The sequence below is a fragment of the Vombatus ursinus genome, unplaced genomic scaffold (assembly GCF_900497805.2).
Source record: "Vombatus ursinus unplaced genomic scaffold, bare-nosed wombat genome assembly UNPS02014818.1, whole genome shotgun sequence".
Lineage (NCBI taxonomy): Eukaryota > Metazoa > Chordata > Mammalia > Diprotodontia > Vombatidae > Vombatus > Vombatus ursinus.
In genome coordinates this window covers 6,436,996-6,460,875 of record NW_020954596.1, presented here as the reverse complement: position 1 = coordinate 6,460,875, position 23,880 = coordinate 6,436,996, and the positions used below count along the sequence as shown (strand labels likewise).

The 23,880-nt window shown below is 38.9% G+C and overlaps 1 protein-coding gene across 4 annotated transcripts in view; it reads left to right on the top strand.

Annotated features, from left to right (window-relative positions):
- The window catches only part of FAM53A (family with sequence similarity 53 member A), a 111,406-nt gene extending 88,868 nt beyond the window's left edge, over positions 1-22,538 (top strand). For all 4 annotated transcript variants that reach the window (XM_027836142.1, XM_027836141.1, XM_027836144.1 and 1 more), the window contains one exon: positions 21,307-22,538. In XM_027836142.1, the coding sequence (XP_027691943.1) occupies positions 21,307-21,636 (330 nt within the window). In that variant the 3' untranslated portion in view covers positions 21,637-22,538. The remainder of the gene's footprint in view (positions 1-21,306) is intronic.
- The last annotated feature ends 1,342 nt before the right edge of the window (positions 22,539-23,880 follow it).

Here is a 23,880-nt window from a genome sequence, read left to right as displayed (position 1 = left end):
TGGTGAAAGCATCCACCTTTTTCCTTTAGGTGTCTTTATCTCAAGATTTGTGAATACATCTGTTTTAATAAATAGAAATATTTATGTATATATATATAAATGCACTAGGGATCTTGCTATTTAAAAGGATTCTATTATAATTTTTTATAAAGAGAAGCATTTAACAGCCACAAATGACTGTGCTGTAATTTACATTTTGGGAACGACAATGACGACGACAACAACAAAAGAAGTCCAATATTGTGTTGGATTTGTCTGTGTTCGAATGCTGAGTTCCCCATACCGTCGATGTGAGAAAAGCAAGACAATCTTTTCACTTGACATGGGACCACTTCAGTGCCCTCATATAGTTGTTGAAAGGGAGGACACTTTTCATTCACACCTCTCTGGTCAGTATCTATAGAATGATTCCTGAGAGTGATTGAATGTTTCAAAATGAGCTCTTAAACCTTCAAAGGATTTGGGGGTAACAGAGCCGAACCTCCTTAAATAGTTAGCTAAGTAGCATGTACCAGAGATTGAGTTTTGGGACAGCTCTGGGAAAGACCTTCTGCAGGCATCAAGTGCTTATTTCTATATAGCTTGTAAATATGTGAACATTTCATGTGTGTATATCTAGGTACACACAGTGTTAGTATTTTAAATTACATAAGCAAGTATAGTAAAAACTACCAGAATATATGAATTTTTGTACACAGTTAAAAAAAAAAAAAATGAAAAGCACCAGACTTCTTAACCGAGAACACACTCCTCAGTATTATGTATGGCTGCTCTTTTGATTATAAAGGAAACATGGACGTGGCCTATGAGGGTAAGCTGAATGTACTTCTGCCATGCAGGGCATTTCTGAGAACTTAATCAGTATGCAGGTATCCGAAGCATGACTTTAATCAGAATTCAAGAAACCGGCAAGCCCTTCAGGCTTATCCCTCTTGTCATGCTGAGGAGGCCACCAGTGTTGGGTCCCACGCTAAGAGCAGAATATCAATGTGAGTTTGAAGAGTTAATTTGGTGGCTTTTCGGAGCCCTTGGCCTGGGTGGCAGCTGCAGCATGAAGGCTCCTCTGGGGGGGCTAGGTGCCTGGAGCAGCTGCTCCTCCCTTTCATCCCCCTCTCCCTCCTGGTGGCGGGAGGGCCTGGCAGAATGGACTGGTTACAAAATATCTATGGGTTTAATGAGGTTGAAACTTGGCAACTATCTCCCAGAAAAACATTGCCAGGGAGTGTGAGCATTTTTCAGATGGCTTAGCGTTGTTAATGAGCATTTGTTACTTTCCACAGAGTAACATTCTTTGTATGAAATGTATTGCTCTTTGTGAAAAGGTTATTAAATTCTGTTCAAGTTTGTAAGGGAAGACTCTGCATATTTGCAATGCCTTCAGATTGTCACTTTTCTATCAGGCAGATTTATTTTAGCATCAAAAGATGAAGGGATTTGAAAAAGATTGAACCCAGAATACTGCTTCACCTTGATTGGGGCTGTTTGACCTCATCCACTCCATGGACAAAGAACTAAAACTATTCTCTGTAAAAGTTTTAGGCTGGTACTTGAGAAGTAGAACAAAGAACTTGTACCTTGGAAAGGCAGGAAATACAAAAATGCCCCAAACTCCTTTTTTATTGAGCCCTATTGCCTGGCTACTCCCCCCTCCCCTTATGAATAATGCGGTTATAAATCCTGCCAGCAATCAATAAGTATTGAATTAACTCCAAACTGCAGTGGGTTATAGAGTCTCTTGGCTGCATTCCAAGTTTGGTGTTGCCCTTCATTCACAGGATCAACATTTCATTTCTTAACGGGAAACCTGAGGAATTCATCCCTTTTGAAATGGAAACATAGACACAGTGAGCTTGAATGAGTAGCTACAGGCTAAAGCGTCCCATTGGAATGGAATGAGAGCAGCTCTTGATGAGATCCTGCTAGGTCTCAGCCAGGATGAATCTTGGGCCTTTTCTTTTCAGCAACGCATGAACAATCAAAGGCCCCCTTTTTATCTATTGTTACCAAGGAGGACATCCATTTAAAGTTCAAATTCCAGCAGGCTTGGGAAGAAGGAAAGGCGATAGCTGTAGGCTGGGCTAGGAGATGATAATCAAGCATCCGAAGTAGGCTGAAGACAAGCCTGCACTTTGTCCTTTGACAGGAGAGAACAGGCCGGGGCTACTTAGTTCTCAATGGGTGCTTGAAGGTGGTGCCCCGGCAGCATCTGGTGCTTTGCTTCCCTGCCTCAGCGGAGGGGATCACAATGTGAAATTAGGCCCAAAATGGCATTTAATGAAGTGAGCCTCGGGGTGGCAGGCTCCCCATGCTCTGACGCCAGAGGGCTCAGAAGCAGGCCCCAAGACAGGCAAGAAAAGGAAAATCTCATTGAGGCAATTTCTCTGGGTCCCTCCTCTCCTGGTCACCCCCCCCCCAGTCCCCATTTGCTCTTGCCACTCTCTCTACCAGTGTCAGGTCTGTCACAGACACTCTGCCCTCCAGAAGTACTCTGCAGACACACCATTGCCTCGCCTCCAGAGCTCAGAACTGACGTGTGTCTTTTCCTCTTGTTCTGCTACATACTGGCAAGACTGGAAAGCTTAATATCAACTCCAGATTTATTTGACCTCTTTGGCAGATTATCTAGCTTCAGTGACACTCACTGTTGGAATAGTTAAGCAAGAGCAGACCAGGTTTTTCACATTGTTGGGTTGTCTAATAACCCCTAACCCCACCCACCCCAAGCGCACTTGTAGCCAGCTGGATAGATTTGTGCACTGCCTTTTACCCCCTCCAGATTATTAGAGGCAGTATTTCTATTAGACCTAGTGGTGCTACCACAGCCCTCTCACGATGGCCAGCCACCAAGGAAAGAGGTTTCCAAAGGATGGTGGTATTGAAAGTGCTAGGGGCCAGGGAGCAGTGGAGGAAGGGGTGTACATTCAGGGCTTTTACATTTTAGGATTGAAATTAAAGCCTTATTGGCAGTGAATTCTGCCTAACTTAAAAGCAAACTTACTCTGTGCTGCTTGGCTTTGACTTCTCCGTTTATTTAGTTCTATGTATATTTGTCAGGGGTTTTTAAAAACCTGAGGTTATGAGAGCCTAGGGTAAAACTTTTTCACTGCACAGCTGAATCAATTTAACTGTCACTTCTGTCTGTCTTTCTGCCAGATTTGTGTTGCACAGACCAGTTTCTGTTAAACATAGATACTGGTACATAGGTGTGATAAAAGCAAAACAGATGTCTGACGTTTAGCAAAGTGGAACAAGTTAGCTGGTGATGCCCGTCTCATTGCAGAGTTGGACTTTCCCATTTTGGAAAATGTTAGCTAGTCATTTATTACCACCTCTTCCCACATGCACAGGAACTTAAATTTGTCCAGAGTTTAAAAAAACAAACACAATTGTGCTTTACTCTGGTGACCGAATCTCTCTTTTGAGCATGACCCTTTTTATCCATTCTTTAAAACAAAACAACAAAAATTGACCGCATTATAATTCTTTGCCATTCCTGAAGATAGGGCATTTGGATATTTCTGGGAAATCAGTCAGCAAGCAGTTATTTTAGCACCTGTTGTCTGTCAGCCATTGGGGACACAGAGACAAAACTGAGACAGGGTCCTTGCCCTCGAGGAACCTATGGTCTGTCAGAGAAAACAACTAGCATGTGTATAAGGTTACACACTATGTAGAAAGTAAATACAAGCTAATTTTAGAGGTGGGGAAGGCAAAAACAGCTAGGGGATATAGGTATGGGTGAGAAGGGAGTGTACTCAGAGTATTGGGGGTAAGGGGGTAGGGGCAGAGGCATGGAAACAAAGTGTCATGTGCTGAAGAAAAGTAAGAAATCCACTTTGACTGGTGCAGAGTGCATGAAGGGGAATAATGTAGAATAAGTCTAGAAAGGTAGGTGGAGCCAGGTGGTGAAGGGCTTTAAATGCCAAAGAACTTTGTAGTTTATCCTAGAGTCAATAGGGAGCCATTGGAGATTATTGAGCAGGGAAGTGACCGGATTGGACCTGTGCTTTAGGGCTATCATTCTGTCTTTTGTTGTTGTTGTTATTAATTTATTACTTATTTTAACATCTTTTTTTTTAATTGAGTTCTGAATTCTCTCTCTTCCTTCCACCCTTCCCTTCCACCCACTGAGAAGGCAAGTGATACGTGATATCAGTTATACATGTGAAATCATGCAAAGCATATTTCTATATTAGCCATGTTGCAAAGAAAAGAAAAACAAAGTGAAAAAATTATGCTTCAGTCTACCCTCAGACTCCATCATTTCTTTCTCTGAAAGTGAATAGCATTTTTCAACATGGGTCCTTTGAAATTGTCTTGGATCCTTGCATTAATCAGAATAACCAAGTCATTCATAGTTGGTCATTGTAACAATGTTCTCATGGTTCTGTTCACTTTACTTTATATCAGTTCATATAAATCTTCTCAGATTTTTCTGAAACCATCCTGCTTGGCATTTACAGTAGTATTCCATCACAATTGTATACCACAACTTGTTCAGCCATTCCCCAGTTGATGGGCATCCCTGAGATTTCCAGTTCTTTGTCACCACGTGAAGAACTGCTATAAATATTTTTGTACATGTGGGTCCTTTTTCTTTGATCACTTTGGGATATGGACCCAGTGGTGGTACTGTTGGGTCAGAGGGGATGCACAGTTTTATAGCCCTTTGCGTATCATTCCAAATTGTTCTCTTGAGTCCTTGGACCATTTTGGTCCAACAGCTTCACCAACAATGCATCAGTGTCCCAGTTTTCCTACATCACCTCCAATATTTATCATTTTCCTTTTCTGTCATATTAGCCAATCTGACAGGTGTGAGGTGGTACCTCAGAGTTGTTTTAATTTCTCTAATCGATAGTGATTTAGTGCATTTTTTCCCATATAATTGTAGATAGCTTTGATTTCTTCTTTTGAAAACTGCCTGTTCGTATGCTTTGGCCATTTATCAGTTGGAGAATGACTCATTTTTTATAAATTTGACTCAGTTCTCAAAATATTTGAGAGATGAGTTTCAGAGAAACTTGTTGTAAAAATCCCCCCCCCCCCGATTCCTTTCAAATTGTGGCTGCGTTAGTTTTGTTTGTGCAAAACCTTTTAAACTTAATATAATCAAAGTTATCCATTTTACTTACCATGATCTTCTTTATTTCTTGTTTAATCATAAATTCTTCCTTTATCCATAGATCTGACAGGTAAAATTTTCCATGCTCTCCTAATTTGCTTATGATATCAACCTTTATGTTTAAATTATGTACTTTAAATTATGTATTTAACCTTATAACCTTATCTTGGGTCCAGTTTCTGCCAAATTGCTTTCCAGTTTTCCTAGCAATTTTTGTCAAATAAAGTGAGTTCTTGTAGTTCTTGTCTTCACAGCTTGGATTGGGACTATCACTTTATCAACTGTGGGGAGCATAGATTGAAGAGGGGTGGGATTTGAGTCAGAGAGACCCTATCAAACTAGTCCAAGTGATCAGTACTAACAGACCTAAACTATAGTGGCTGTTGAGAGAAGGGGAGGGAAAAAAGAGGTTCTGTGGAAGGGTTGACAGATCTACTCAGTCTAAAAATGGGATAGTGAAGAATGGGAGTTCCCATTAGCATGACCCATCACCTTTAATATAAGAGTTGCAAAGCTTTGCTTATGGCATGAATGTTGCACGTTATCACCAAAACAGTGAAAATGCTAAATGTGTGTGTGAGATGGTATTTGATATGAACTTGTTCAGAAGAGTAATTTGATAGATGTTTGTGCTGGGTTATGCAAAACTGTATTTTTAGATTTTTAAAAAGCATTTCAGTTGGCATCACACTAAAATTCCAGGTATTAGATTCAAACATATCAAGAGAGGGGAATGCCTGAAAGATGATTCAGTTCTTACATATTGGTACCTAAGAATAAAACAATTGTGGTCTCATTATTTAACTAAGTCCACTTGGGACAAGTGTCTATGTCCCAGGTTCTGTGCTGAGATACATAGGACACAAAGATTTCTCTCCCCTTTTTCTCCACCCAATCAATCAATCAATCAGAATAATTCTTGCATCTCCAGACCTTTACTTTCTAGTAGGGACATTGAACAGTTACCTCGGTAAATAAATCCAAAGTAATTTCTGGAGAGAGCCAACACTAATAGCAGTGGGGAAGAGATTAAATCTTGGGAAGGAAGCTGAAGTAAGGAAGGAGTAAATTTCTGGCATTGGTGGGTATAAGGGGCGTGCAAGTGTGAAGATAGAAGGTGAAGTTATTGTCCAGGTTATCAATACATAATTAACATTTTAAGAAGAAATTTAATGCATACCAACAAGCAAAAGCACAATTTTTTTAAAGTAATAACTGACATTTATGTCTCATTTGAGCATTATGCAGTATAAGTAGCCTTTCCTGTCTTATAGAAAGGGAAATTGAGTCTCCTAAAGGCCAGGTAACTTGAGTGCAGCCAGGGAGCTGCCTGACAGCATAGTTGGGACTCCAGACTAAGCCTTCTAATGGCCCCTAGCCTTCTTTCTGCCTTGTAGTCACCAAATGTCTTCCACTGAGTCATGATTTCATATGTGTGGGTATTGCTTCCTCCATTAAGATCACAACAGTGGTAAGTGTCTTTTTTTCTTTTTTGGTCTTTGCTAGTCGGTACCTGTCTCAGTACTTTGAATATATTAGGTGCTTAATAATTGTTGGCTAAAAAGGTTACACCACTTTGCTGCCTGTCTTCTAGTGGTGATTCTTGTTGCCCTTAACTAGACTGGCCCTTGAGAAGCAGACATGTTATCTGTCAGGTCCATCTGTGACTTTTCAGTTGCTCTTCTTTTCCTTGGATTCAGTGGCCACAGTGAAGAATCCCAGTGAAAGATTTTGTTAGGAGAACCCCAGTTTGATAGGATAATACATACCTTTTATTTATCGCTCTATAGGCTCCTGTTTGATCCTGACAGTATTCCTATGAATTTATTAACAAGGCAGATTGATATTTTTTGCCATATGAAAGCTGAGGGTTAGAGATGCTAATGATTTGTCCATAGACAGGAAGTGTGTGGCAGAGCTTGGGCTCAGACCTGTGTCCTCATTCTTGACCCTCCCACATTTTCTACTGGTTTAACGCTGCCGTCTTCTAAAGGTTCTTGCACGTTATTTATCCTGATCAAAACTGAGATTTTAATTCTACATAATTAGAATCCCTCCTCCAACCAGAGGCCTTTCCCAGTCCTTGCAGCCTTCCCTGAAGGTTCTCTTCATCTTCTGCCATGCCAATTTATGCGCCAGTTATCTCCTCCACTAGGGCCAGGGACTGGTTGTTCATTCTGTTTTCTGTCTTGGGCACTTAGGGCAGTGCTTGGCACATAGTAAGCACTTAAGAAATATTTATTAATTGATTGTGGTTGACATACTCACCTGAGCTCATCTTTCTCATTTTTTAGAGGCTGTATACTATAAAAACTACAAAGCAAAATCTTACAAATGAGGGACAAAGTGGCTCACAGGCATAAATGTGTTTTTTAAAAACTGAGACCAGGTTTTTATGATCTACTTTATAAAGGTCCTCTTTACCCAAGCGTTCTAAAATATAATCATTTAGTGACTTTATGATTCTTTGCCATTCTTACAAGTGTCATTCAAGTTCACATATTTTAGTATTTCTGGGAAAGACAAATGAATTAGCCCTAGGTCATTGCCTAGGTTTGGCCGGAATAGGCATACTAATGAAATTAAATGTATGTGAATGTCTCATTTGCTCAGTACTTACTTTCATTTTTCCTAAACATGTCTAAACTTTTTTGATCAGCTCGGAAATATATTTTATAAATATAGTTGCAAAGTACAGCTTTTCATGCCCCCTCACCCCCAACAAAACAAAGCTCAACAACAAATCTGATCATTAGGTGAGAGGGGCATTGAGTCTTATAGAATTATAGAACTTTTTTAAAGAAAAGCAGTCATTGTTTTCCTTTACAGTGTAACATGAACTAGTTTAAGGGGGAAAAAATGAGGTGTCCTAAGGGAATTTGAATTGTGATTGAGAGCATAGTTATCATTTGTATTGTTTCCCAGTGAGTATTTCTAGAATTCTTGAGGGTGCCGTAAGTTTGTTTTTTAGACAATTTAGTAATTTCCTATCGCTTTTTCTTTGGTAGATCAGATCTGTTCTTTCTAATTATTGCTTAAATGGATGTTAATATGGATTCTTGCACATAATAGTAGGCTGATTCTTGCCATTTGTGGTAGTTATGTTTTTACAAAGTCACCATGAACCATGAACTAATGAATACTGAACCAGTGCTCCTTGGGGAAGATCCAGGTTTAGGTACCTGGTCGCAACATCTACTTGAGCATTTTATATTTTCCTGAGCCAGCCTCACTTAACAGGTAGCTGAATTTCTTTTTCTTTATTCTGGATGTGCCTGAAAGAAGCTTATCTGGGCCCCTTACAGCATTCTTGTGCTGAGGAATGGTTGGGGACCATTTCATTTATTGGTTGATTTGGCTGGGAGGCGTTTCAAATAGCAACATCACCAACAGAAAGCACAAAAAATGTGAAAAAAAAATGAAAAACATGGCACTGATGGGGGTGGTGTGAGAACTGAAACAAGAAGGCCTTCAAGCGTTCGACCTCAGCTGGGAATGTGCGACTTTCCACTTTGAGCAAATCTGCCAGGAAAAGTGTTGCAAGGATTGATTTTGTGGGTGCAGATAGGGAATCCTCAAGGAACTGTAGTTTGTTGACTTAGAATTCAGTCTGTCTTTTGTTCTATTGTATTTAAATCAATGAAAGTTGTTAGAAATGGTCTGTTTGAGTGACTATGGTAGATAAATATATGAATGAATTAATCAATAGTGGCCAGCCTTCTGGTGACAAGCCTCCTTATATTTAGCCAGGCCCTGCTTCGGGTACACACTGCCATCAGACCCTGGGCTTAAACTTGACAGCTGAGGAGCACTTAATGGAGGTTATGTTCCTCTGGCTGACCCCAGCTGTGGATCCCCTCCATGCCATGATTATAAAGCATCACAGTAAAAAACATTCAACATCAGCATAATGCAAATTAATCAGATGTTACTACACATATGAATTTGTGTGTATGGTTTTAAAAAAAAAGTTACTTGACCTGTAAAATAAGGGATTTGGGCTAAAAGATCCATCTCTGGAATTCTTTCCAGCGTCAAAGTGTGTTTTGTTATAAACTTTGTTTATCCCTTTTCAATCAGTGGTGCCAGTGTCAGATCAGTATTAGGAAGGGTAACTTTACTGTTTTCTTGACCATTGTCTTGTTTTGAAGGCATGTTAGGTTTGAAGATTTATCCTTGCCAAGACTATGAAACTTTATGAAGATAAATTTCTGTCACTGCAAGTTAACCCTACCTAGGAAACATACAAATTGCATGTGTTTTTTAGTAGATGATGTGCTATGAAAACTGACTGCTGTTTTAATGAACTTTTAGGGACTTGTTGAGAAGGAGGGAAATTAATATTTAACATTGTTCTAAATAAGAGTAAATTGCTATAAAGAGAAATATACAAGTTAAAAAAACAAATTTTGAGTAAGTTGTTTGGGTCTCGGAACACATTCTCCCACAGAAATGATAGGTAAGTGGTGAGGTTCCTAAGTTAACTTGTGTTTCCGCCCATAATATAACTGACTTATGCTATCAACTAGCACATGCCTCAATTCTGGGAACAGAGGACAGTGGACAAAGGAAAGTTTCTTCATCCTTTCCTGGGTGCAGGACAGTTCTGAGGCAAAATTTCAGTGAAATGTGTCAGCCTCTCCCTTGTACTTTGTATTTTTCTCAACCTTCTGATGCCCTTCTCCTCTGGGTTACTCCCCACCCCCACTTAGTCTCTTATGTCACCCACATTGGTTCTCTATTCCCCTTCGAATGTTTCATGCCCCCAAATTACCTCCCCCCACCCCCATTGCTGTTCCTGTTTTACAGCTGATCTAAGTGTTATGAAAAAAGCAATCTGATTAAATGATTAAACCAATCAGCTTAGACCTTAAAAAGGTCACATACAAAAGGTGTAAGGAGAGGTAGGTGACCCAAAGAAAAAGAGAGTGACACCATTCTGCAAGAATTGTGCCAGCAAGTATAAAACCCAGAATGAGCAGAGACTTAGAAAAATAGGAAGGTCAATGTTGACTGTATTTGTTAAAATAAAAATGAAAGGCTCTGCTTGAGACAGAAGGCAGAGAAAACCTAGCTACTTAAAGAAGGATGGCCCATCCTTTGCAGGTGAGGATTGTCCCCAGAATCAAAGAGTTCAGAGCTGAAAGGGATCTTCTCTGGTGCCCTCATTTTACCCATGAGACTGAAGCCTCAAGTTGGAGAGTGACTTGGCCAAATTTCTGTAGGTAATAATTATCCAAACTGACATTCAAGCCCAAGACTGGAATTTCTACCTCCATGAAGAATCCATGAAGTCCAGGATAAATGGGGAAATAGCCAAAGAACCCTTTTTTTAAAAAAATTCAACAAATATTTGAATATATATTACATACAAAGCATTGAAACATAGGCATAATTTTATTGTCATAAGAGGTTTAATCCTATGGTGGCCATCCTCAGGATCCTTTTTATTAGTTCTGGACCTCTGCTAAGAACAGACCATTTCTGTGTAATCCATTTTTCCTGCTTTTGATGGGGCAGTAGGGTAGTATAGTAGAGAAGTGCAAAGCGTGTTCTGACTAATAGAGACTAATTTCATTGACTGATTTCTTTTAGTTCAAAAAGCTATAGATTAGGTTATTTCTCATAGGATACTTATAGATAAAGACAGTCATTGAGCTTATTTTATTAAAAAGAACCAAAAAAAAATTTGTTTTATATGTAGCCTCATTGAAACCTATAGCTATTATTCCCGTCCTAATGACTAGAAAAAGTAGCCCTTTTGTTTTGAGTTAGAAAGAGGAGTTGACTTTTAAGCAATTACAGATAAACAAGATGAGTCAGTTTTGTAATAATCAGGCAGATGTTTCTACTACTTATACTATTTAAAACCTTGTAGCACCATCTTATAATGTAAATTAAAAGTTGAGCAAAATACCAACTAACAAAATTTTTCCCTCCATATTTTCTCCTTCTCCCAATAGTTCCCTCCCCACGAACATTTTATCTTGTTGGTCTTTAAGGGAATTGGAGTTATAATCAGTATGTTAATCATTAAAGACACTTCAGGGTAACAGCTGGTCTTTAGATGATATTCTTGGTTGATAGAACTCACTGTATCAAAGCTGAATAAATGCAAATATTTCTCTCTGAAATAAGCCTTTCCATTATCTGGTGACCTGGCTACTTCACTGACTGTTATGTGGTTCAATATGTTCACATAATGAAAGATTTATTTCTCTACAAATTCACCCAAGCATAGGTTTCAAAACAGATGGAAAAGTTGAAGTTTTAATTTTGAAAGACACTTCTCCTGTTCCTTTCATTCTGTCCTATTTTTGAGGACTCAGTCTGTAGATGACAGAATATAACCAGCTGTCATGGGTGTAAGACCAGATGTGTCCTTACAGTGAGGGGGAAGGGTGTGCAATGGCCTTGAATCAGGGTCGGGGGTGGGGAAAGGAAGGCCCCATTAAAACAGTTTAAAGTAGTTTTATAAAGTATTAAAGCAGTCATTTTCCATTAAGTCAAAAAAAAATCTATTGATTTCTGTTTACTTAGGAAAAGGGAAAAATAAGTTAAGGGGAAAATGCGTAAATTTAAAAGGCAGATAGTTTTTAAATTGACAGATTACTGTAACTGGATAGCACATTGTGTTAAGATCTGATGTTTGGGACAAAGTATCCATGGACTTAAATATATTTGAAAGTACTAAACTGGAAAAAAAATCAAATTTTGGAATCTGAATGTTTTTTATTTTTCCAGTATGCTTTCCATCAACAACTTTTTGTTAACTTTTAAAAAAAGGCTTCATAAGTAAGGATGAGGGAAAATTTATCAAGTTACTATATTCTCTAATCTACTTTAATGGTAGTAGGATTTTTTTTTTTTTAATGGTTTACTTCAGGAATGAAAATGTGCAGAGTGGACCTTTTCTGGACTTTCCTTGTCTTGCTTAGGTCAACAAGCGTGTTTTGTGTAATTATTTTTGAATATAGGTAGCAAAAAACAAGCTATTACTTTCCATAATCATTGAAAGTAGTTTAATCATTGTTAATAATTGCTCACATTTATAGACCTACTTAAAGAATTACTGTGTCGAATTATAGATTGATTTATGTTGCAACGTTTTAAATTTCCACAACAGAAAGTAACCAAAATTTAATTTTACCACCATTGTTTTAGACTACAAACATTTGTAAAACTCCAATATGTCCACTAAAATTTTAAGTAATAATGTATTGTAGTCTCTCAGTTTATCCATTTCTGAGGCCAAATGGCAGTTGGAGTAGTAATCGTTAGACTTGTTGAATTTATTTCTGCAGGAACCAGACTCATTCATCACCAGTTCTGCTGCCTCTTCTCTAAACAGGACTCAGCCACACTAGAAAGAGTCTGGCCTGAGAATCAGGAGGTAGGGCTTCAGTCTCAGCTCTGCTATGAACTCTGTAGCCTAGTTTCTTTACCATTAAAATGAGGGAGTTGCAAAAATAAACAATAATAATAATAATAATAAATAAAATAAAATAAAAGTAAATAAATAAAAATGAGGGAGTTGCTACCGGATGATCTCTAGGGCCCCTTCTTTTCTTCTTTTTTTTTTTTTAATTTAATTTTTTTTCTTTCTGGTGAGGCAGTCGGGGTTAAGTGACTTGCCCAGGATCACACAGCTAGTGTCAAGTGTCTGAGGGCAAGTTTGAACTCAAGGCCTCCTGACTCCAAGGCTGGAGCTGTATCTACTGCACCACCTAGCTGCCCCTCTAGGGCCCCTTCTTGCTCTCAAGTTCTGGCCTCCAAATCAGAGCTGCTTTAATGTATAGGAATGAATTTTCTTAATTATTATAGCTACCATCACCACCTCTTCTCTGTTTAGGAATTATAATTAAATTATAATGACTTGGTGAAAATTATAATGTCCCTGAGGCTTGAATGGCTTTCTATCTGCTTTGTTAATCTGTTTGCCTATGAGCAGAACTGGAGAGAATCATTAAATCAAGACCAATTACTATGGGAAATATTTGGCACTTAGTGACTGCTGATCATGGCGTGTTGTCGTTGTTATTGTTGTTGTTGACAAAATTCCCAGCATGAACATGTGGAAACAGTAAGTCCCTTTCGAGAAAAACACTTTGAGCCAAGACATCGATGGATTGAGAATTCGGAGGTCATCGTTCCCCTCTTACAGATGTGGAAACCAAGTCGCAGAGATGTTAAGTGAAGGAGTAAGCGTCAGAGGCAGTATTTGAACCCAAATCCTCTGACTTCAAGTCCATTCCTCTTTCCATTCTGAAGGACTTGAATGCTTCAATTCAGTAATTCGTCATCCAACATATTGAAGGGTTTTTGTTGTCACTGTTTTAAATGAAGACACGGGAGACACAGAGCAGTCCTCTGGGGTGATTACTTTGTAGGATCATAGGATTTAGAATTGGAAGGGACCTTAGAGATCATGTCATCCAAATAAAAAAATGATAATTGTAAGTTACCAAAAAAAAAAACAAGAAACATAGTCTTTGACCTGATATTTCTACTATTGGGAAATAAAGCCTCAGGTGTTACCAAAAACACAAAAAAGATCTACCTGTTCAGAGATTTTCATAGTAACATAATTTCAAAAAACTAAATAATAATAAATGTTCTACAAATGGGGTAATTGTTTAGTAAATTATGGTACATCATGTTAGAGAATTTATAATTAAGTCCAGCACATATGAGGAAACTGTGCAAAGAATCCACATTAATTGGAACAAGAAGAAGATCAGTGAATGAAAATGAATGGACAAAGAATCCAATAAGATCCTAGAGAGAGTAAATGGAAAAACATTATGATAACATTAGGGATAGGGAGTGAACCTGTGATTTCATTGATACAGGAAATTTACAGAAGGAAACTCCTACCAATGTAGATCATCACCTCTTCTGAGTGAGTTGCTTGAAGTCACACAGTCAATATGTAGCTGAGGTGGGACTTGAACCCAGATCTTCTTGGCTTTGAGGCCAGCTCTCTAACCAATATGCCATGCTGCCTCTCATGATATTTCTCGGAGCTTGTAAATTAATACTGTGATATTTTTGTTTGTTTGTGAGGCAGTTGGGGTTCAAGGACTTGCCCAGGGTCACACAGCTAGTAAGTGTTATGTGTCTGAGGCCGGATTTGAACTCAGGTCCTTCTGACTCCAGGGCCAGTGCTCTGTCCACTGTGCCACCTAGCTGCCCCAATACTGTGATATTTTTTACTTGGAAATGAAATGTAGTTGTTACTAAGCAAGTTTGTATTGATGGTCAGTGTTTTTTAGTAAAATGTTTAATTTAAAAAAGCTAGGCTATCCAGAGGAAAACTGAGGCCCATTGAGGTTAAATGCCTTCGCCAAGGTCACACAGCTAGTAAATGGCAGAGAAGTGATTGGAATCCAGGTCATGGCTTTCTTTCCACACACCCTTCAAGAGTCCATACCACTTAAGGACCTACTTCTTGTGAAGACAATCACAGAATCTCATGTTCTGCAGAAAGAATATAGCCCTTTCCCTGTCTTGCCAATCTGACAAGTTGAGTGTTGTTGCGGTCCGATAGAAGTGTAGAGTTATCTCCCCTGTCTCAAGCACAGTCTCCCTGGAGAGAAAAGATGAGCCCACGTGAAAGGTCCAGTGCTGAACTGATCAGATGCTACTGTTTTATCTTCCACTTAGCCAAGAGAAGACTAGGCCAGGGTATGGTCTAACCCCATATAGGGTCGCAATGCACAGTTTAAGAAGTTTGGGGGCAGCTCAGTGACGCAGTGGATAGAGTACCGGCCCTGAAGTCAGGAGGACCTGAGTTCAAATCCAGCCTCAGACTAAACACTTGACACTTACTAGCTGTGTGACCCTGGGCAAGTCACTTAACCCCAATTGCCTTAAAAAAAAAAAAAGTTTGGAAGGGGTCTTGAGTGGAAAAAGTTTAAGAAGCCCAGGTCTAGGAGAGCTTAGAAGTGGAATGTAGGCTGAGCTGAATTTAGAAAAGGAGGGAGAAGGAAGAAGAGTTTGTGGGAGGGGAGGAAAGAATTGAAGGAGCATGACCAGAGCCCAACCAGAGTAGACAGTACATTCTAACTGAAAGACTGGAGAGCTTGCTTAAGTTCCTATGGACAGAGGTGGCAGTATGCCTCTCTGACAGGGGTAGGAGGATTTGATGACCCCTGAGGTCTGGGTCATGCAGATAGTAAGGATCAAGGGCAGGCAGAGCAACACTTTTTGTGGTAAGGACGGACTGGAAACAAAGGAAGATGCTTCTTGACTCGGAAGCGGCTAGATAAATTGTGGTACCTAAATGTGATGGCATTAGAGAATCATCAGAAGATAGATTAACTGATGCAGAGTGAAAGCAGGGTCAGGAAACAGTGTGCACAGTGACTGCAGCAGCATAAAGGGAGAGATTTAAAAACAAACAGACCACACCATTGAATTGGGATGTCCAAGCTTGGCCCCAGAGTAGACCTGGGGAAATGTACCTCCTTCCCTTCTTTGCAGAGGTGGAGAGGCTGGGGAATGCAGCATCACATACATGTTCATATTTGGTTGCTGTGCTGGTTAGTTCTTCCAAACTTTCCCCTACAAAGGATGGTTCTCTGGATAGGGGAAAGGGCAGGGGATATATTCAGAAATGAAGATGATATATAAACCAAGATGTTTTTAAAATAATAAACTTTTATTAGCAGAGACTATTCAGATCTCATCTCTTCCTTGAAACTAAAATACCTAGGGGCTAGGGACTGGGCACCTGGTCCTGTTGATGTTTATAAGTCTGCACAGAGAAACATAGGAGGTCTGGATGAATTTATTGACAGATTCAGGTTCGGTGATGGAAAACACTAGTATATGCTCTACTAGAATAGACTATACCAAAACAGATTGCAGAAAAGCCATTTTTGGTAATTTGTAAGATTTTGGTTAGACTGGGACCTTGAATTGTATTTCTTTTAAGTAGTGGCTCATTTCATTACTATTTGAAAGAGTGGTGAAACTGACCCTAGATTAACTGAGTATGTGACAAAAGGCAGTTTATCTTCTCATCTCCATTTCAAAAACCATGACACACCCCTGTGTCTGGCTTGGTCCTGCTCTTCCTTGCCCCGACCCTGTGGGCCTCTTCTTTTCCATCTTTCTTCCTCATCTTTAGTTTGTCCCTCTTTCTCTTCCATTTTTCTCCCCCTTCTCTTCATTTTTGCCCATCCCATTTTCCTACCAATCTTCCTCTTTTGATTAATCTTAATGGGGAAGTAAAGTATCAATCTTTTGCCGTGGGTGGTGGTGGTATATGTTTAAATATATTAAATGAGACATTATGTTACCTGGTATTAAAAAGCTTATGAGCTTGACTTCTCACATTTCTCCAAGGGGAAAAGTTGCTTTTTTCTTACATACTCTTGGGGTTTGAGGTGGGTGTTTTTGGTTTATTTTGGTGTATGAGTCTGGGCCCTTAAGGGAGGAAAAAGGTTCTCTTGCTGCTACTGAGGGAAGTAGTGTCCTGATCCCTCTGGAGCAGTTGAGATAAAATGTGTCATGGCAGCAGGAAGGAGAATTAGACAGCGTCTGCAGACAGCTTGCTTGCACCCTCTTTCTCTTCCAGACCTCTCATCTCTGCCTTTTATCTTTCTCATTCTGCCACATTCACGATCACCATCACAGCTTGTTTTAGCTCCTGTCTTGAGAAGAGCATGCCTCAGGATTTCCTGGATACAAAAATGCAACCCTCAGATCAGCTGTGGTCAATCAACTAGGCCAGCACCTGGCTTTTATTCCGAGTTTTATTAACTAACAGCTTTTCTATTCTGGAAAATGTCAAAAAAAAACTTGGATATGATACTTTCACATCTTATGGGAGCAGAGTCTCTATCATTTGATTTGGGAAGTGGGAAGGATAGAAGGGAGGGAGGACATTGATTTTTATACATTTTATGATCATAAAGTGCAATATGAGCATGAGGACTTATGTGTTATTTTCCTTCTTTGAAGTTTGAATTCTTGGGGGGGAGTAGCTAATTTCCCTAAACTGTTTTAAATGTCCAGGTACCTAATTTTTCCTCTTCCTTGAAACCGACATTCAGATGCTTTATATAGAAATAGAACTGCATTGAAGCAGTCTGCTTCAGGGTTGTAGAGGATATGAATAAAGCATTCATAGGCTTAAATAAAGAATGATACTATGAATTAATTAGGATATTGTAACAGGGCCAGCAAAAAAAAAAAAAAAAAGAAAGAAAAAAAGCGTTCTTTAAGATGGTAATTAATTTCTTTGTTAGCAGTGATTGTAGCACCGGAAGGAATCTGTGCCAAATTAAAGCAGGAAGTGAGTGTAATTAAATTGCACTCAGATCTTCAGGTTCGTTGTGTCTTGACATAATATGAAGATTTATTAGGAACCTTTATTTATTCAAGGAGGACAATGCTGTCCTCCCACCAAAAGAGTCAGCTGGAATACAATTCAGACTTTTCCCTGTGTTTGTTTTATTTTGGCATTTGGGATAGGTTTTTTTTTTTGTGTCCCCCACCGCTACCATCTCCCTTCCTCCCCCCCAAAAAGGGAAAGAAAAAACCCTTCAAGATACCAAGAAAGAACATTAGTTAGTAGAGTTTGGGTAATTGTTGGCCATATGTTTTAAAAAATTTTTTTCCTCTAGCAGCATAAGGTGCCCTGGAAAGTACCATCCCTGAGAAGAAGTGCTCGTAATTCTATTAATCAAAAAATATAGCTTTTTAGAAAATATATCTTTGCAGCTATTAACCTCGTCTTTTTTCCACTAACTAGATTTTTCAGGAAGCTTAACTATGAATATTTTTTCAGTGAGTTTCATGAGGTGGGCAGACAAGAGGTTAGATTCTAGAGTATGAGTTTTGTTTGATGGGGAGAAAATGTGTTTACTCCATAGAAAGTTCTAATTGGAGCTATTTATGCTAGTATTTCTCTCTTTAGTATGCTGATTACCAAAGTTTACTTTTCCCCTCAGCAACAATGAAAATGTTCTGAAAGGAAGCCAGACTGACTTTCTTTGTGTAGCAGAGTCTCTGTCAGAATTCTTACACCTTTCTGACTTCCTCTTCAGAGCTGGAGCCACACTTTTGTCCTTAAATGCAGAAAAACTTCTTTGGCTTTTCTAGGCATAGACCCAGGTCCTTCGTGTACTTGGTGACAAATCTGAGCAGACAGTCCTTGACCAGTTTTCTTTTTCCTTTGAAATGTTTTGCACAGTCATTCATTTAGGTTTGGGGATTTCTTTGAAGTTCAGTTCATGGATATGTGGAACCTCAGGATTTTAACTTTGAGAAGTAAGCATTCTGGTTATGAAAAGTTGGCTTGGACAAGATGCTTCGCTTTCATATAGATCGTTGCAAGGTTAATGTGCTCTTTTTTGAGCTTCGGTGACTGTGTCCTTGGTGGGTTTCTCCTGAAAGAAATAAACCTTCACAAAAGCTTCTTGATGATGCTGGTGACCAGCAGATAATCCATATTTTATAGTGGACAGTATGTGATTAAGACCTTCTGTGGCAAATATACCCGTGGAATTCCTGGGAGAGTTGTTGTGCCTCCCGGGTCCATACAGTGATTTCATTGTGAATTTCTGAGCCACAAGTTTGGTAGAACACTTAAGACATTATCTTGCTTTCAGTTAAATGTGAGCCTGACTTGTTTGATTGGAAAAGAAGGCTTTGGGGAGATTTTCTTTTCCCCTCACTGTCCTTGTTTCCAGGAGAAAGTCGAATATTCAGCCATTTTACCATCCCACTCCTTTTGGAAACTTGTTGGGCTTCTTTATGTATCTTAACATACAAAGACATATGTTGAGTGCTTTGAGTTCTAGCCACTGCTAGCCTTAGATTCTCCTATTGTCTGATCTAGCATCTTGTATGAAGACTGGTGATTGAACAGGTTGCTCTTGCCTTCCCTGCTCAGTGTGTGATTGAGCTTCCGAGAGTACACCAGTGTTTAGTCTGGAGTAGCTGGGACAAGTGGGTGGTGGAGAACTAGACTGAGGCCAGTGAGCTCACTCAGTGCAGTGTGGCTAGCACGCTATTTTCTACTTTACTTATAAACATCCTTTAAAAATGTGCTTCGTCTCCAGGGGGTAAAGTTATTCAAATCGGCTTAATAATTTAGAGACTCTTAAATTTACCTGTTATATATGAAGTTTTAAACTTGCCTATTTATGTGCACATAGGGCGCTAGCAGTCCCTCCTTTGCCACATAGCAGCCCAGTGACCGAGGACATGCCATTAAACATCTTTAGGTTTCACATTTCCTTCTCTGTTCCTTGATGAGAGAAGGGTTTACACTAAATGGTCCCTAGGAAATTCCAGCTCTAACATTGTAGAAGGGAAGCTCCTTGAGGTCAGGGGCTATCTCATTTTCTGTTTGTATACTTGGTGCCTAGCTGAATACTGAATAAATGTTTGTTGAATTGTGATTTCATGTTTCAAAGGAAACAAATGTTCCTTGTTAATCTATATAAGCATATTGTAGGGAGAAAAAAACATCAGCTTCCATCAGGCAGGATTTTAAATTGTATGTATTGTTTAAATTCAGCAAGAAGAGAAAGTAATTTATTTTTCAAGTCTCTGGAAGCTTTGGATCCTTAGTTCTGTGTTGAGTTTTTTATTGGATTTTTAGCTGTATTCCATTTTTCCTTTACTAGTATTAATGACATGGTAACTATTACAAGAACACCTTCTATAAATTACATAAACTGGAAGTCATTAAGGAGCCTGCTGTTTGTAGTGCTTAAGCTGCACAGTTGCAATCTGTGAATTTGGTATGTGTTACAATGACATCTCAGCAGTTGTCATTGGTACCATCTGTCAAGTAGGTACATACATGCATAAAAGGTTGAGTCCAGTGTCTTTTGAATCTACAGAGTTATAGTAAAAGATACAATTATTTAATTATAGAGTATTAGAAGGAGGAATTTTAAATATATTAAAACATACAAGAAATAATTTATATGCATATATTTACAAGATAATTCATTAATATGCTAAACTTGGGTTCCACCTATACATACTCATTTTAAATCCTATGTATGTGTCTTATTTTTGTGTGTATAGTCATGTCTTAACTGCTGGTCAAAACGTAAGCTTAAATATAAAACAAATTTATCATCTGATTTTTAAAGAATTGGAAAAGGAAAGGGTAAAATCTTGTTCCTTAAGTATGTATGTAGCTTCATGAACTTCAAGAGATAATGTAGGATTTCTAGTCTCCTTTGCCGTATTTGAATGAAGGATGTATTCCTTTGGATATGTCCCAATTTTGTGACTAGAAAATGTGGATGAAAAAACAGAGGACATTTTATGGACTATGTGTGTCCTATTGACTCAAATAGGATTTGATCTTCCTTTTGCAAAATAGAATTTTATCTGAAAATAGCAGTGGATTGATCTTTGATTGGGGTAAAAGGCCATCAGACATTCGGGCTCATTCACTTGTCATCCTCATGGAATTGACCCCGATTAATAGGCTCCTTATTTTCTAGCAGGATGAGATATTTTGTAACCAGAGGGGAATCTTTATATTCTAGGCATCAAACCCTTTGTTGAGGAATTAGGGTTGGGAGGGAATAAACCTCTTAAATTGTAAGGACCTCACTGATTTTGGTTCTTGACAGTTTTTTTTCAGATATTCCCAGTTTTAAGTGGTCAGTGTTGCTAATTCTAAAATAAACACATTTCTTTCTCATTTTGTTTCCTGGGTTTCCAAGTAAAGCCTACACCATCATCCCTTCATTCTTACACTAGCAGCTTGGTGTAGTCAAAAAGGCACACTGGATTTTAAATCCTAGGACCTGGGTTCAAATCTGTTTCTGCCATTTAGTACATGTATGATACTGGGCATATGTGATCAACTCTCTGATTCTGTTTTCCTCATCTGTAAAAAGAGTGAGTTGGATTAGAAAATCTTTAAGTTCTAAATCGCCGATCCTAAACAATGTTAAAAAAAGGGGGGGAGGGGGGTGTGAATAAACAAGATTGGCTATTCAGAGCTTTCGTTAAGATATGAGCTTATGGAAATATGAGTAAGAAAACTGAAAACTCACTTAAACCAGCACCCGTTGTACACTGCTGAGCACTAGGGAAGGTCAAAGTGGAAAATTTGACAGATCAAGAAAACTAGCCACCTGTTGTTCTGTATGTGCAGCAAAACATATCAATTTTTGTGTTTTGTTTTATTGCAGACTCTAAAAAATTCAAAAAGTCTTTGCTCCCTTGATTATGAAGATGATGATGAAGATGATACCCAAATGAAGACAATTGTGTCCTCCCCATGTGACTCAAATGACCTCATGAGCATCATCACCCCTGGTTCCAGTCCAGTGAAAGAGCAGCTGGATGAAGTTAGACATCACGGACCATGCCAAATTGGCTTCAGCACAAGGGATTGTACGAAAGCAGCTGCAGGATGTGAAAGCGATGAAGAAGACCCCAGTGATTGTGAGAGCGCCGAGGAGGGCATATTTCCTCTGGACTGTGGGGACCTAGATCTCGAGCAAATTGAGAACAACTGAGTCAGTCCTAGATTTGGGGTTAGAATCTATGAGTTCTTCTCAATTTCCAGCGATAGTGGATTGCCTTTGCCATGTGTAATCCATGTCCTCGAACGTCTGTAGTGGCCATTGTTGAGGGGCTGTGTTTAAAAAAAAGAAAAAAAAGCCAAAAAAAAAATTCAGGTGGGGGGAATGGGAAATGAAGTGGTATCACCTGTTTATAGTCTGTTAATCAGTATATGGACAGAACAAAAATAGGTTAAATGTTATTTTGAACATTAAGGAGTAATTTTGATTAAAATTTTCCTAACAAAAGTATTTTGCATTTTTATGGCTTTTACAGTTGTGGAGAAAGCTTCTCTATTTTGAAATGAATTTTCTGAAGGGCATTTTATTAAAGTCAATCTGCCTACAGTGATTCTAGTGCAGGTATCCGTTCCTTTTGTTCAAATGCTTACTGGGAAAAACTGAGTTGTGTAATGTAATTGGTAACAAACATCAGTTATCTGGTGATCAGAACTCTTCAAGTCTCTGGTTGACACTTGGTCAGAAGTGCTTGTCCATCATTACTTCAAGTGGTTACAAAACCTCTTGAGCCGAGACAATTTTTCCCCCTACATTCAGACTTTTTGATCAGAATGTAGTGGTGACCTTACAGGTTTAATGTTCCCCCAGCTTTCACTACTTGGATCTTTTCTAGCCTGAAGCCATGCTAATTCAGTCGGGTTAAAAATTCAAGTAGCTTCCCTGCTTGGTGGTCAATGTTATGTTTTGTGTGCTTCCGAAGAATGTATGACAAAGAGCACTTGAACTTTTAGACGGGGTCTTTGTAATGCAATGACCAGTTCCCCAGGAGGTGATCCCTTGAGCAATACTAGACGGAACCTAGTCCTTGAATTCAATAAAAGACTTTTTGCTTTGCATATGTGGCTTTCTGCTTATTAATTTGGTTTAAATGGTACTTCTTTTAAAAGTCCCCAGTAAGATTACTTGACCTTGCCTGGGCTTTGTTCAACCTAAGAACAAAGCATGTATTTTTATTTTCACATTTAGAACAGGGCCCTGCCCTAGACAGCCCTTGAGCTGAGCCCAAAAGTCTCTGAAGACTATGAAATTGGGGGCAATGATGGGAGGAGGGGAAATGGGGTGGAGTTTGAGGGTAGAGAGGCTTGTTGGTGGGGGTGTCTAGACCATTTTAACAACATCTCTGAAAAATCTCTGGAAAATATTTCTTGGTTATCGAAAGAAAATGTGAAGTGTCATCGTTGACATGTATTTTTATTAACTCAGCTAGGCCAAGATGTAAATGTAGTGAAGGTGTTAAATGACCCCTCCCTTGAAAGGGGGTCTTTAACTTGGTTGAGGCTTCAGTGGTGTTAAAATGGGTGGGAAGGTTAGAAGTACTCGTGACTTAATTTCTAATTCAGTCTACCACACAAGACTTCCTTCCTGTTTTGAAGAAGAAGAAGAGAAGAAGCACTTATTTATACACCAAGATTTTAACACAATTATTAGGTCAGAACCAGAAGCTTTGTATCTGCTAATGGATTAAAATCAGAAAAATCACCTATTGGGTGGAACGAATAACTCAGCTTTTAAGGGAAGCTGATGAGGGAAATTGCTCACTATAAATGACATGGAACAAAAATACACGCTTGGCATCGCACAAAAGCTTGACCATAGGAGCTGGACTCTTCAATGCCACTGAGCTTGCCTCCCTCCTCCCCCCACCCCCCAGTTAAGTTGCTTCATCTGTGTCACATCTAATGGTATTTCCATACTACTGTGTATCTGAGGCCTGGTTTCGAGCCTGATTTTCAGTTCGTCTAGCTGATGGGTGACTGTTGCCCTAAAATCACTTGATTACTTCTCTTGACTTTTCTTGATTATTTGACATATTTTTGGACTTAAATAAATGAATTTTTTGTGTTCATTTAATTTTTCTTGCAAATAAAGCACTTTCTCTTACCACCTCTAGGAGAGGAGTGTATAATCTCCTCTGGAGGTATAGTAAACCAACAACAAATATCATAACGGGTTCTTAAGCAGGGGTCTGTGGATAGATTTTAGGGGGCCCATGAATTTGAATGGGGAAAAAAAGTTACATCTTTGTTTTCACTAATCTCTAGCTGAAATTTAGCATTTCTTTGACTTATGAACTAAAAAAAAATTCTGAAAAAGAATCCATAAGAACCCCCAGCCTACAGTTTCATTTTGTTTTCCAAAAAAGGACATTTGGATATATCCTACATTCTAGTTTTGGTT